This window comes from Dysidea avara, chromosome 14 (assembly GCF_963678975.1).
Source record: "Dysidea avara chromosome 14, odDysAvar1.4, whole genome shotgun sequence".
NCBI lineage: Eukaryota > Metazoa > Porifera > Demospongiae > Dictyoceratida > Dysideidae > Dysidea > Dysidea avara.
The window spans coordinates 12,669,036-12,683,222 of NC_089285.1; the positions used below are offsets into that span (position 1 = coordinate 12,669,036).

Consider the following 14,187-nt stretch of genomic DNA (forward strand, 5'->3'; position numbering starts at 1 on the left):
ATTTCCTTTTGATCTGAGGTGTCAAAGTGGTATATACTGTTGTAGATAAATTATTCATTACAATAATGAATTACATTAACAAAATGTCTTGCGAAGAACTGAATTCAATGTGCATTCGCAAGCTCATAGATAGTATCTATGGCAAGCTGAAGGCCTCTTATGAATATAGGGAAATTTGAGATTTGCGCATACTCGAAGTATACGGAACATAAATAAAACTGGACGTATAAATTTACGGCCATAAATTTATGAGGCAACTGGACAAAACGTAAAAAAAAGCAGCCCTACGAGGTACTCTTGTGTATTAACGAAGGTTTAGAATTGGTTGCTAATGTTTTTCAAAGCTTTCTAGCGATATATTTAGAGAGAAACTTCGCTAAGAGGGTGGTTTTGTTTGTACCCATGCCTGATACGGACGGCATAACAGCCTTACTGTTAAAGCTTCGGAGCTCAAGCCCCCGACGCAACATTGCTGTGAGCTGCTTAACAACAAGACGTGTTCAGTCATAGATACTATAGGGTACGGCTATAGTATCTAGGGTTCAGTAGAAATCTCGACTTCAATATCACCGTACATTTCCAATGGCGAAATTGAAGTCGAGGTTTCTGCTGAACAAGCAGCCCGATTTTGTAATTGAACGCGTCTTGTTGTTAACCAGTTCACACCAATGTTGTGTCGGGAGTTTGAGCTCCGAAACTTTAACAGTGAGGCTGTTATGCCAATGTCCGTATCAGGCATGAGTACGAGCAAAACCACCCTCTTATCGAATTTTCTCGCTAAATATGTCGCTAGAAAGCTTTTAAAAACATTAGCAACCAATCTTAAACCTTCTTTAATATATAAGAGTACCTGACAGAGCTGCTTTTTCACATTCTGTCTATTGACCGCCAAGCTTATACGTCCAGTCATGGTCCAGTTTCGTAAATTTTCGTGACGCATGAAAAATCCGTAAATATGCCCAATTCACAAATTCCTCTATAGCTAGCTATTCAAGTTGGCCGGCACTATACGGCTAGTGACTTTCATTATCAGTCCGGTAGCTAAGCTCCTAGCTGACCACCTGTCAGGAAATTGCAAGTATAAGGATGTAACCAGCACTGAGTGCTGTCTTTCCAGTATCTAATCATAATCATAATCATAATCATAATCATAAGGTTTCCGGTGAATTAATCATTAAAACTCGCTAATAGTCTAAAGCAGTCTCGAATTTCTTGTAATGAGTATATGATAGTCCAGCCGGTGGGCAAGGTAGTTTAGCTACATGTTACCTTACCCACTGGAAACTACCTGGCATAAAAATAGGGATGCTTGGTGTGCAAATGATGTTATTACCACAGTTATAGCTATGATGCAATATTTTATAGCTAGGGTAGCCGGGTCAGGTGCTAACCAGTTTTACCTGTTTTGCCGCCAGTTCCGAGATGGCGTTTCATCGTTCACTGCTTTCGCCTCGTTGTCTCCCTTCTCATTCTCTACTACTTTCTCAAGTACGCCTCTTTCCGAACTTCTACCAGCGAAGCACGGGAGCGATCGATACCAACCAAACACGACTAAAAGCCGATTTGTATCCTGGGACACCATTATTAGAGCTGACACGAGCCTGGATGGTGTACAACATGTTGAGGAATGATTACTTGGTGGAGAACAGCCTACAAGTGAGTGAAATAATATACCGGTAGTCAGCGAGACTGAGGATAATATTATAAATGTGTGCCGGCAGAAGCTGTGGGTCTCACTGGTTGTACGGCACAAGACTTACTAGGATTTATTTTAGGGGTGGGCGATGCAAGTAATAAAATATCGATGCCAATATCAGAATGTCTGATACTTTGGTATCGAGTGCTTTTTATGAAGAATCGGAAATTTCGATACTTGGTGGTCACGTGATATTTTGCCTACATTGTGCATGTGTTACGGATGCAAACACTAAAAAAGTTCCGGCCATTACTGTACTATAATGCAAGCTTTATTCAACCCACCAGTCATCACTGAGAAATTTTCAACACTGTGAGATGCGAAAATCACAAGTAGCTACTCAGTATCGGTATCGATACTCACCGATACTATGACAAAAGTAAAAAGGTAAACTTTAAGTACTACATATATATATATATATAGATGTATTGTAATTTAATTTTAGTTAATGTAAGTCTTGCCAGGGCTCCTGTACTGATCCATCAGCACATGGTACCCCTGTGTCTAGGCCCCTGTATGCTTGTAATGTATATTTTGTCTTAATCATTAAGACGTTTATTCTCTTGGAATCGCATCGAAGCAAAATTTTCTGGTATTACCCACACCTAAAATTTATTTGTGATGCACAGGACTCAGAGTTGAGCATAACATACATGTACATTAAACATATACTGAGGTAATTTAAGTGAAGTCTGGTGAGGTAACAAGTTCTTCTGGGAGGGAGTTCCATAGTCAGATGGTGGATGGGAAGAAGGAGTGCAGATATGTGTTTGTTCTGGCTGCTAGATTCTAAGAAACTCTTCAAAGTAAACTCTGCTTATCATTGTCAACAGTTTACTCACATTTCCTAAGGGCTAGTTTTCATTTACTGCTCTATTAAAGTATTTAGTGGAAAAATCTAGCAATGTGCAAAAAAACAACAAAAAAACTTGTTACTGATATGGTGGCCTTTATCAGTGGTCTTCCCATTCCCACTTTTCCTTCCCATTTCATTCTTGTTTCCTGGAATTCTACTTACCCCAGTTAGCAAAGTAGTATTTTTTATGTCAATTTATGGTTTATTTCTGTGCAGATATTTAACTACATGGAGTCAGTATTGGGTCAGTCACTGACCCAGGCAATTCTCAGGGCAAGTGTGTTTGGTCAGTTTGGAGGGAAAGACACAGACAAGGAGCTGAGAGACAAAGTAGAGTTATTTGCACGACGGAAAGTGGGAGTGGCATTTGCCTACACTTCAGAGCCTTTTAAGGACACTGAATTGCTCAAGTATGTGTAACAATATGAACTAGGGAGAGGGGAGGGAGGTTGCCAAGAGAAATAAGCATTTTAAAGATGATACAAAGGGACAGATTTTATTGGGTAGACTTTCATGTGTTAGCAAAACGTGATGTGCATGATTGTCATCAGCAGTTGGTTTGCTACTTCCTTGCCTTTCCATGCATGCACTACATTTTGTAGTATAGTTGTTCTTTAATAAAGGTGATAAAATAGCATTAGCAATAAATTATTAGCAATCTTTCGTTATCTGTGTTAACCTCCAGGATTCACTGTCTGTCTGCCTTGGGCCACCATTTAAGTGTACCATAGTCCACTAACCATGATAAATACTCAGTTCCTATTAGCCATGGCAATTTATTACATCAATCGTTATGCTATAACACTCTGCCTGACAACCCTAACTACTACAATACAGCAATCATTCCCACAGTTAGTTTTAAGGAAGTTTTTGTTGTTGTAATAACTGTGGTTCCTATTTAGTGGCTCAAAATAGTTGAATATGATATGTCATGAGTCAGTGACTACTGAAACTATAACAAAAAGGGCACAATATTGTAACAACGATAACAAATGATGATGGATTTTATTTGTGACTGGATTTTGGAAAAACGATCCAAATCGCACATTAGAAGTTTCGAGATAAACGGTTTTAAAGAATTGAAGCCAGCATAACTCTCCAAGGATAGCAAGCACGCGTATGAAGTTTACACAAAAGATGCATCAATCTGTTACCTTTCAAGCCACTTCCAGTACTTGTAGCTGCTTGTACAGTTTCCCACCAAATAAGATAGAAAATCTGAGCAGTTGGACGAGCGAAGTAGTATCACGAGTGCTCACAAAGGGGTGGAGGCTGGGGGGTGGCGGGGAGGGCAAAAGATAGGCCTCAAAATGGAGGCAGACCACGATTGGAGTCCAGACACGAGATTACAGGGCTGTGCTGGCTCCTTAGTGGCTGATATGTAGCAAAATCTACAGAGAACACGTCTGGCCAACATTATAAGGCTGTCCACCAGTAAACCACTGATTCTTGCCAAGCCAGGTCCTTCACAAGGCCTGAAACCGCCATTTGGGCACTCCACACCACCCAGAAAAGACGTCTATTAAAACCAGCCTCGTGTAGTTTGAGTAGTGCTGAGGGTCAAAACTTGTAGTACGGTAGTGTAGCTATCCACTGGTGGTGTTAGTTTGATTTTGCCTGATGTGCGATTTGGTTCGGTTCTGTAAAATCTGGTCACATTTTAAGATTATCTCCATGTCAGTGTAATTGTGAGTATCTGATTTATGATTTCTATGAGATTTTCTACAAGAACAATTGAATTTGGAACAAGTAACAACCCTGCTGTAATAAAAGCCACAGCCTGAAAATAATGCTGTTTAAAAATAATATTGTATAATGTCAATTATTTATGTTATTGCCTTGGATTTGCAGTAAAGCTTCAACCAGGTAAGCTTAAGCTTGTGGTGGGATCAACACAGTGGTTGTGTTGCAGTCCATGATTAGCAATTAATGATGTATTTTGTATCCATAGTTTTTCAAAAGCAAATGTGTAATAAGGAGTCTGCAGAGATGGGCTCGCATTCTTGATAGATAGCTTGCATATAGTATAGGGTCAGTCCGACCTTATACCCAGGCATTTCTGAAAGCTAACTACACCCATGGGCATATCCATTGATATTCTTCATATTAATAGCATTTCTTCCACCCCTGGATGTTCAACATTCCTCTCAAAGGCACACACTTCCTTCCTGTCTTACTGTAATGTATGTCCTTCCAACTTTTAGTCCATTGCAACACTGTTATGTGATATAAGTTTCTTTCATTAGCAGTGTACACAAATATTTAGCTTTGCTCTCTAGTATAGCATCTTTTGGTTTTGTGTGGTGATGGTTTTTTACCCTTGAAGGCTTGAGAATCACTTCCATTTAGCACCCGTCTTGGTACCTGTAGCTTTACACGCTTAATAAACAAGTACACTACATGTGCTATATGTACATTTATTTTTTGCAGGTTGAGTCCTGAACAACAGAAAGGTATTCACTATATAAAGTAATTTAAAATGATGTGATATTAAAGTCTCTATTATACACTACCAGAACTGATGGAAGCTAAATGTGCGAAGGTATTTGATCACTGCCTGATGACCATTGACAATGCTGGTTAGTAATGATTGAGATGACTCGTAGTTTATATTGTGTGCTCTTCAGCTAGATATGTTAATGATGGATCACGATTTGTTTCTATGAAGGTGGCAAGCATAGTTGACGGCAAACTTTTAGTAGGTTTTGTAATGTCATATTTTTATAGTCTCTATATGTATATATCTGCAGGGTTCTTTTTCTTATGATTAACGGAATAGAAATTATAGTTCAACCATACTATTTCACATGCTCCGCTATCATCACATGTTACTGCTTAAATTTTTGTCTTTTCAGCATCCAATTCATGTAGTACACATACTTTGTACATGTGATAGAAATAGGAGACTACTAATTATTACAATAATAAATTAATATTCCTATGTAGTATATAGAGCTGTATGAGATAGTTGCTTTACAATTTTAATGTCACATTTGCTATCCACAGAGACGTCTCACTACACTACTGAACTATTCTGATGAAGTGTTCAAATCATACTCCACTACCTCAACATCTAATGGTATCCCCAACATCTCATCTTCTAACATGGTAACTTCTCCCCTTGTGTACACACAGGAATGTTTCCCAGGTTTAGAGTAGTGGTGGCTACAAGAGACAGTGCTGAGTCAACAAATGTAGGATGAAATGTGTTGGGCCGTAAGAGTGGTGAATCTATAGTTATATTTGAATGCTGCAACTGTGGGCTCATTCATCTCAGTATTTTGAAAACAATCCAAATCACACATTAGAAGTTTCAAGATAAATGGTTTTAAAGAATTCAACTTGCCAAGTATAGCAAGCATGCGTATGAAATTTACACAAGAGATGCATCGAATTTTTACCTTTCAGACTAATTCCAGTACTTGTAGCTGCTTGTAGAGTTTCGGACAAGCGAATTAGTATCACAAGTGCTTACAAAGGGGTGGGAGTTGGTAGGGGTGGAAAGAGACAGACTTCAAAATGGAGGCAAACTGCAGTTGGGGTTCAGACATGAAATACAGGGCTGTTCTGGCTTCTTAGTGGCTGATATGCAGCAAAATCAATACAGAAAATATATGGCCAACCTTATCAGGCCATCCACCAGTACACCACTGATTATTGCCCAGCCAGGTTCTTCACAAGGCCAGAAACCACCATTCAAACTCACTACACCACCCAGAATAGATGTCTTGTAAAACCAGCTTCAAGTAGTTTTAGTAGTACTGAGGGTCAAAACTAGTAGTACGATAGTGTAGCTATCCACTGGTTGTGTTAGTTTTGATTTTGCCTGATGTGCACTTTGGATTGGTTCTGGTCTCGTATCACCAAGAGTTCATAATATTTGTATGGGGGGCATACTAATATTATGAACTATTGGTATCACTTATCTCCATTGTCTCGATCACCAGTCATTCAAGTCACAAGTGTTGCGTGAAACTTTGACAGAACTTAGTACAAAAGGGTTAGTAATCACAGCAACCTATTTTGTAGTTACTTATGAAAATATCTTGTTTGTTATCCACAGTTATATTGATCTTGTTGACTGGAGGAATCATTTCAGTGCAGAAAATGTGGATCAGCTTCATTTGTTATTAAAAGAGGTATTTCTTCTTGATGACTGGCTCTAAGCCCATGTTGCTAATTATCCAGACATTACCTGGAGTAGAAAGACCAGCTCCTCTTTCCCACCAAGAGCACCAACAAGTGAAGGTCCTTTTAAAAAGATTGAGTGATATGGGAGAAGTAAGGAGTTATGGTATCTATATAGCAAAAACATTGTACCAATTTCTTTGCATTCTTTTATGGTTTTACCAGTGTGCCTTCGGCGCTTATAAGCTCCTGGTTTTACTCTTATCAGCACATTTGTAATTAAAACAAATAAGCAATTACATAATATTCTGTACTGTGCATGCAACCATATGCCATACTTAGAGAGCAGCAACAAAGAATGTCAGAGTATTGGTGGATGCAGAACAGACCTACTACCAACCAGCCATTAGTAGTCTCACTGTACATTATCTAATGAAGAATTTCAATAAGGAACAACCAACCATTTATGATACAGTCCAGAGTTATCTTAAGGTGTGTGTGTGTTTGTGCATGCGTGTGCATAGGTGTATGTGGCAAGCAGTACCATAAGTTGGAAAATAAAATGTTTCACTGGCTGCACCATCTTCAGAAATGAACCAATCTGCATGATGGCATACAATATGTACATGTATCTGTGTTGAGAGTTGTGTACTTTACTTTATATCCCAAAGTGAAAAATGTTTTACTGGAGATGCAACATACATAACTATATCGATCATCTGCAGTGTACTTTTCCCCAAGTACAGATAAGGTGTTCACCAATTGCTGCATCGCAATATTGTTACTAAACTGGTTACACACACAGACACTGCACATGCGTGCACACCCACACAGACAGACACACACAAAGCAAAGCCTATGGCAGCCATACAAAACATAGCTATTACTGCCCAGCGAACCAGCACTGGGATGCCTGTGCACCACTCAGGCGTTTGAACCTTGTGCAGGCAAATCCTCCTGGAGCAGGGATAGAAACCTGCAGGAGGACTGTCCAGGTCTCATGGAGAGAGACTGTCCAGGTCTCACGGAGAGAGGTTACAGAACCTAAAGTTCCATGATGACCCCAACACTGCTAGATGAGACAAGGATAGCTGGGAATTTGCTTTCCCAGTAAACCCATTGATATTATAGCAGGGTGTGCTGCTTCCCCAGATGACCAGGCCACCAGGTCCTCATTATATAGCTGGGTAGACTGGAGCAGTGTTTCTTGCTCATGGAAGCAACAACACCAACTTGGCATAATCAAGCATCAAACCTGAAACCTTTCAGTTACCAGGCCTATGCTGCCTCACACACACACACACACACACACACACACACACACACACACACACACACACACACACACACACACACACACACACACACACACACACACACACACACACACACACACATACACACACACACACACACACACACACACACACACACACACACACACACACACACACACACAGAAATCTGCTTCACATGTATAAGGTGTTGTAAGACAGGTGGGAGTTAACCATGTGGATACCCATGATGGCATTCTCAGCAAGTATTTATACATGTGTAGCTATGAGATGTACGCTATTATATAGTTATACAACGGCCACGAGTGCTCTGCCTGATATAAACGCACGAGCCTGAGGGCCGTTAGGCCCGAAGGCAAGTGCGTTTATACAGGCAGAGCACGAGTGCACGTTGTATAACTGTTATGTACCACTCACCTAATAGGTGGGGAGAGTCTCACAAGACAGCTGTAACACTTATAAAGGCCAGGTTTCTAACATCGATTGTGGGTAACCAAGCCGGACGTTGCGATGACGTCCCCCCTGCAGTACTGCAGCCACCTGAGACATTGAAAGCTAGTACGCTATGGGTTATATCACTAACCTGCATTCGCTGTTCGACTCTCATTATGTAGTGCTCAACATGCCAGCGTGATCACTCAATCCCCATATAGACTAATCGCCATAGTGATTCCCTCGAGCGAAAAAAAGTAGCTAAATAGACGTTTTAAGTAAACAAAACCAAACTACTAAACGATACTAGTCTAATTCTTACTATTCACACTGGCTAAACTCGAATCTGGTGGCATGACAAAACTGGTTACCACAATCGAACGTAAAGGTTAGTATTATTTAGAATTTATTTGTTTTATTGAGTCATTGTCGAAGTGGACTACAGTTTAATCTGGGCTAAGATGGCACCAGACTAGTAAGGTGTATAAGTACGTTTATATATATGTAGACTAGAGTTGTGGCCACCCGTGTTGGCTTTTTCGATCGCCATTGGCTGCTTGTAAACATTATACGTATTGGTGACATTATGGCCCACAATCGACCTTTACATGTCAGGCTATAAAAGAATTCGAGTGATCTGTGAAGTGTCCTTCCACCTATTAGGTGAGGTGTCGTAGTGGTCTTCGCCACCGGCACTTGTGCTATGCTGCACAAAACCGCAGCCAGTACAATATCTGTATATTGCACTGCGGTCGGTGCATTATAACTTATAATGCACTCGTTGTGGTCTACAAAACCGCAACCAGTGCGTTATAAGTTATAATGCACTCGCTGCGGTCTGCAGCAGTGCAATATACAAATTATGGCACCGGCGGTGCCTTTGAACTGCCCACGCAGAGTGGTACATACAGCATTGTAACATGTGCTTTTTCAATGCTTAAAGTTTTCGTGGGTACTTTATCCCACGAAAGTTAATTATTTAAACACAAGTATAATTATGTTAATTACATACTCAACAGGTGGTCACTCACATGCAATTTCGGTGGGCCCATACTCACTACAAGATCATGTACAGCAGTTTATGTCACTCATCATTTTATCCTAATAGAGTTCACACCAGACAATGTTGTTCAGTCACTTGAGCACTGAGAGGAATAATTGTATCTATGCAGTGAAGTTGGTGAGGGGAGCATATATGGATGAGGAGAAGAGGCTGGCCACACAACATGGATATGAAGGTGTGTCATTGTATATTTGAGTTGGCATGTGCCTTTTAATCATAATTACCTAATTATAATGGTAATAACCACTAAAATCTGCTGAAGGTGAAAATTCCTGGATATTTGATGTAAACCAGCTGCAATCAATATTCTAATCAAGCTCGATAGTCTATATATATTTTGTTGTGATGGTTGTAGCTACATGCTATTTGCCTTTGCATAATACTGTGATTATACATAAGTTGCACGAAAGATCCCTTAATGCATACAGCATTTAACAACTACACTACAAACTAATACCTTTCAAATACAGCAGTACAAATGTCACTTACAATTTATACCTATAGGAAAACCAGCGTGCATAAATACAAAAGGAAATGATTAATCTATAAAACAGCCAAACTGTGAAAAAATAGTGCAGCATTCAAATAATAGGCTAGTACAAAAAGATGTGATATCAAGATGGCAGCCAAAAAATGGCTGCAGTGATATTGCATCCTGACCACCTGGTAGACTCCTGTAAGTGTTCGAGCGTAAATCAGATAGCTGCAGGTTCGAGGTTACCTAGGTCCAGTCATGGATTTTTTCTCCTTTCTCCAACTTTTCAAACACACCTTAAGTAGCTAAAGTCTTTGAGCAGGCTGTAGGACCAGGTGTCCTACAGACCTTCAGCACTTGTGCTGTAAAGCATTAATAAATTATATACCACTTTGACACCTCAGATCAAAGGAAATCACAGGGTTATATATCACATATTGCCCTGACCACAGGGCAATACCTAAATATCGCCCTGTGGTCAGGGCAATATCATGATATAGCCCTGACCACAACTTCTTTTGATGCTGAGGCAACTACAAAGCATCAGTTCCCTTTGATTGTTTATATAGAGATGCTTAAAGTTTTGCATTGTGGGTTTGAATTAGAGCTGCTTAAAGTTTTGCATTGTGGGTTTGAGTTAAACATGTTGATTTAGTTAGGGGCATTGTTGTGAAGTAAAAAGAATTGAGTGAGTCAGCATTGCATAGTTCAGTTACTAAGCATCACTAAATAATCATTTTTGCAATGTGGGGATTGTTTTTCTACAGAGTACATTTCAACTGCATAAAAAGATGCCTCAAACATTCACAACCTATATGTCTAAGTGTTTATTTTAGCACTTTAGGTAACTTTATTCATCCACAAAGTGGTTATTTGGTTTAAAATGGTATCACTACAACCAGTGAAACCCACAATCATTTCTTTTTGTACCCACAATTTAAACCCACAATCGATTTTTGCAAGCCTCTGTATAAAAGTAATGTGGTGAATTCAGGTTTGTTTTCCTTTACCTATTAGGTGAGCATGCCAGAGTGGTATATATTACCTATACCATGGCCCCTCGGGATTTGCCTGATATATATGCCCTCTCCCTCGGGCCTGCGGCCCTCGGGCTTGGGCATATATATCAGGCAAATCCCTTGTGGCCATGGTATAACTATTAAATGTGACATAATATCATCACCTTTGATATCACATTTTTTTCATACTATATAGTCTTCTTTTTTAAGGATGCACCGTTTGCTATTTTGGATTAGATATGTATTGACAACCATGGCTACCATGGCTACCATATACTTGATTGGCAGGGATGCAATATAAAGGTAAGATCCTGCCAGCCAGTGCCAGGATGCAACCATTGAGTTGCCAAAACAACAGTCGGTCACAATGTTTTTATTTACCTGTTCACCAAATATGATTCCTACCAATCAGACCATGTATATATATATATGGTATTTTATATATACTACTAGATAAACTCTTTGTAACATATCTAGTTTCCAGCTCAATATACACAGTCTTATTTATTACGTACTATATAGACCCTGTACATGACAGTAAAGAAGAAACCAGTGATAGTTATCATAAGAACATGGGTTATGTCCTATCCCAGGATGGAACTTTCTTGTGTGTTGCCTCACACAACTCAGAAACTGTGGACATAGCTAAGGAATGGTAACAGTGAATATTGCGTATCTACATTGTATACCTGTTTTTACAAAATAAGGTTTACATAAATATTGCTGGTGATAATTTTCTTTTTTTTCTTGTCAGGATAGCAGCCCATAAGATATCTCCACAAAGTGGTCAAGTAGTGTTTTCACAGTCAATGGGAATGGCTGATTACCTCAGCTTAACTCTTGGTGTGTGTAACATGTGAATTTAACATGCGGTTTACACTGAATACTGCACCTATCAAATAAGACTTGATTTCCTTCATTTACTTGTAAAAAGTGCAGTATTATTATGTCTAACTCAGTGAAAATATGAAGCAGAATTTAAACCCAGGAACTTCTAGATTAAACTATGAATTAGCATGTGGAATGTAGTTTTGCCAAACCATTGTTATATGCTATAGGGCTGCACTGTTTAATGCTGATTTTTAAGGATACAATGTGAGTTAGGTGATTTATTGTTACCTTTGTAGGTCAGGAAGGATACCTGGTGTACAAAATGTTCCATCATGGCAAATATCGAGGAGTATTACCATATTTGGTCAGAAGGGGCTTGGAGAATCGTGGGGCCATGTTGAGAGGAGTGGAGGAGCAAGAGATGCTCAGAAAAGAAATAATACGAAGAATTTTATCACCTTTTATTATCACTAGATGATATGTTACATGCAGTAGTCATAGGTCACCCATCATCAGTCATCTCAGAATAATCAATGTCACTGTGTTAATTATTATATTTATTATGATTGCTTCTAGACCACCCACGTGGTACTAGGATTCACCTCATGATATTATTTAACACCAGAACATATAGAATAAAACACAAGTAGATATTCATGTAACCTAGCTACAGAGTTAATGATTGTATTGATTACTCTTAGTACATGCTTTAAAAGCACCAGATATGCAATAGGCACTCCACTGCTGAAATGGCCACTTTGATTTGGGGAACTGTATAGTCTATACAATGGAGCCTGTTAATTAGGACATTTGAAGATGAGAATGCCTGTGTATAATCTGGGCACTTGGTAATAGCCTCAAAGTATTCCTTTGCACTGAAAAGCTAGGACACTTTCATGGTTGGTTATGAGATGCACAAAGTTGTTGCTGACATTACATGCCTGTTCTTGAGCAGATGCCACTACTTGGTCTACACAATTGCAAACTGTCATGAAAAGTCACCCAAGAAACAGTTCCAATTCTCTTATAATAGGATATTAAATCATTGGTTTCTCAAACGTATATAGGGATTTCAATATGCCATGTGTTAAACCCCCTCACCGCCAAATTTGTAGAGGCCTTCAGTCTGCTTCTAACCTTACACACCATACTTGCTATAGAATAAGGAATTCGATTATCAAGTTGCTGTTTACACAAGAGCAACCACAAAGCCATTATATAACTTTAAAGTGCAAAAATCGTCCTAAGTGAAACCAAACAAAAAATTTCACTACTTTACAGGCTTGGACTATTTATAATAACACGATAAACATCACTAACTTGTTTACAGTTGAAGCGATGCATGATCACCAAGTCTGGTTTTCCAGCATTTGAGCAAGTGTGCATGCACATACAGACACAAGGTCATGCACTGTTTTGAAGTATAGTAACATGCCACTCCAACATAATCCTTGTTTCTCTTCATTAGTAGTACCATTATCACTTTGAAGAATCGTCATACAATATATGCTTGTTATCAACATTCCAAAAGTAGGCAACTCTAACTGCATGAGAGTTCCCATTCACTTAACTGAAGTTACGGGTGCTTAGAATGTGATGCTATGGGTATTATATCAAAACCGCCATGTATACTGTTAAAGACCATGCATGCATTTGGAATAAATGTTTGTGATTCTCTATTATCATGCAAGAAACTCTATTAGAGCATGCATTTGTCACATTTCTGTTACTGTGCAACCTGTTAACCAGAACGCTTGATAACGAGGACACGTGTGTAATCTGGACACTATAAGCATGTAAACTGACCTGAAATCAGGACATCTTGATAAGCCAGTGCTCGGGCCTGTGTCCCTCGGACAAGTGCGTGTATACCAGGCAAAGCATGCACTTATACCCATGGTATAACTGTTACATATAATATCATAGTTAATATGTGTAACCGTGTTGTTAATTAGTATTTCCTCTTTCAGAATTTGTTTGAAATGGTCTCTTGTTTGTATATATAAACACATTGATGTTTTCATTGCTATAGCTAATTTAACCAAAATGTCAAAATTACTGTCACACTTTATTGTTTCAGCATCAAGTTAATGTAGCTACCAGTTGAGTGCTCTATTAGAGTACTGAGTTGATTGTAACTGACTGTTCCATTGAATACCCAGCTAGCTACATGCTTTCACTCAGCAGCATTGCCAGATTGCATAACAATACTACCATACTAATATACGACTGGGTATAATTAGCTATACGGCTTTTGGTGGAGCCGGGTTATTTGTTGGTGGAGGTCAATGTTGGTGGGGGCTCTTGCCCCCCCTCAAAAAATTTTTAGTATAGCTACCAAGATCGAGATACTCTAATAGAGCAGTCACTCTAATAAAGCAATCACAGTATT

At 39.2% G+C, this 14,187-nt stretch overlaps 1 protein-coding gene across 3 annotated transcripts; it reads left to right on the forward strand.

Annotated features, from left to right (window-relative positions):
* Nucleotides 1-1,228: 1,228 nt before the first annotated feature.
* On the forward strand, nucleotides 1,229-12,477 carry LOC136243884 (proline dehydrogenase 1, mitochondrial-like). Of its 3 annotated transcripts, XM_066035440.1 has the most exons (15): nucleotides 1,518-1,656; nucleotides 1,984-2,083; nucleotides 2,769-2,962; nucleotides 4,983-5,005; nucleotides 5,069-5,131; nucleotides 5,180-5,250; nucleotides 5,559-5,660; nucleotides 6,500-6,552; nucleotides 6,616-6,691; nucleotides 6,741-6,833; nucleotides 7,023-7,172; nucleotides 9,516-9,645; nucleotides 11,487-11,619; nucleotides 11,719-11,807; nucleotides 12,092-12,476. In XM_066035440.1, exons 3-15 carry the CDS (start codon nucleotides 2,781-2,783, stop codon nucleotides 12,271-12,273), a joined length of 1,347 nt encoding a protein of 448 aa, XP_065891512.1. In that variant the 5' UTR covers nucleotides 1,518-1,656; nucleotides 1,984-2,083; nucleotides 2,769-2,780; the 3' UTR covers nucleotides 12,274-12,476. The 3 variants fall into 3 exon arrangements, 2 of the variants coding, with proteins under 2 accessions (XP_065891511.1, XP_065891512.1); XR_010695007.1 differs by lacking the exon at nucleotides 1,984-2,083 and having other exon boundaries at nucleotides 1,229-1,656; nucleotides 11,724-11,807; nucleotides 12,092-12,146; XM_066035439.1 differs by lacking the exon at nucleotides 1,984-2,083 and having other exon boundaries at nucleotides 1,236-1,656; nucleotides 12,092-12,477.
* Nucleotides 12,478-14,187: the final 1,710 nt, after the last annotated feature.